Consider the following 373-nt stretch of genomic DNA (forward strand, 5'->3'; position numbering starts at 1 on the left):
CCGGAGGCCCAAGGGGTTTCCCAGCATTCGCCCTACCGACGCACCAGCTACTCCTCAGCCACCTGTGCGTAGGCGCCGGGAGGGGAACAGCAGGGTGACCTGGGGGTGGGAGGCATGTGGGGGGGTCCCTCCCCACCTCCAGCTGTGCCACGGACCCAGCCCCAAAGCCATCTCCCAGGGGTGCAAGCCATGGAGGGGGCTCTGGCTCTGGCCGTGCTCACACAAGCGTTCCCCCCACAGCTGACTGCGAGACGGATGGCTACCTGAGCTCCTCCGGCTTCCTGGACTCCCCGGTCCCGGACCATCGCAGCTCCTCGGTGGGGGACCCCGCCAGCCCACCACCCGCCCGTCCCACGCGCTGCTTCCCCACGGT

At 70.0% G+C, this 373-nt stretch overlaps 1 protein-coding gene across 1 annotated transcript in view; it reads left to right on the forward strand.

Annotated features, from left to right (window-relative positions):
* WNK4 (WNK lysine deficient protein kinase 4) overlaps positions 1-373 on the forward strand; it is a 13,457-nt gene that overhangs the window by 10,314 nt on the left and 2,770 nt on the right. Inside the window, 1 exon segment of the mRNA XM_009895454.1 lies at positions 241-371. Within this exon segment, the coding sequence (XP_009893756.1) occupies positions 241-371 (131 nt within the window).

Source organism: Charadrius vociferus, unplaced genomic scaffold (genome assembly GCF_000708025.1).
Source record: "Charadrius vociferus isolate BGI_N301 unplaced genomic scaffold, ASM70802v2 scaffold730, whole genome shotgun sequence".
NCBI lineage: Eukaryota > Metazoa > Chordata > Aves > Charadriiformes > Charadriidae > Charadrius > Charadrius vociferus.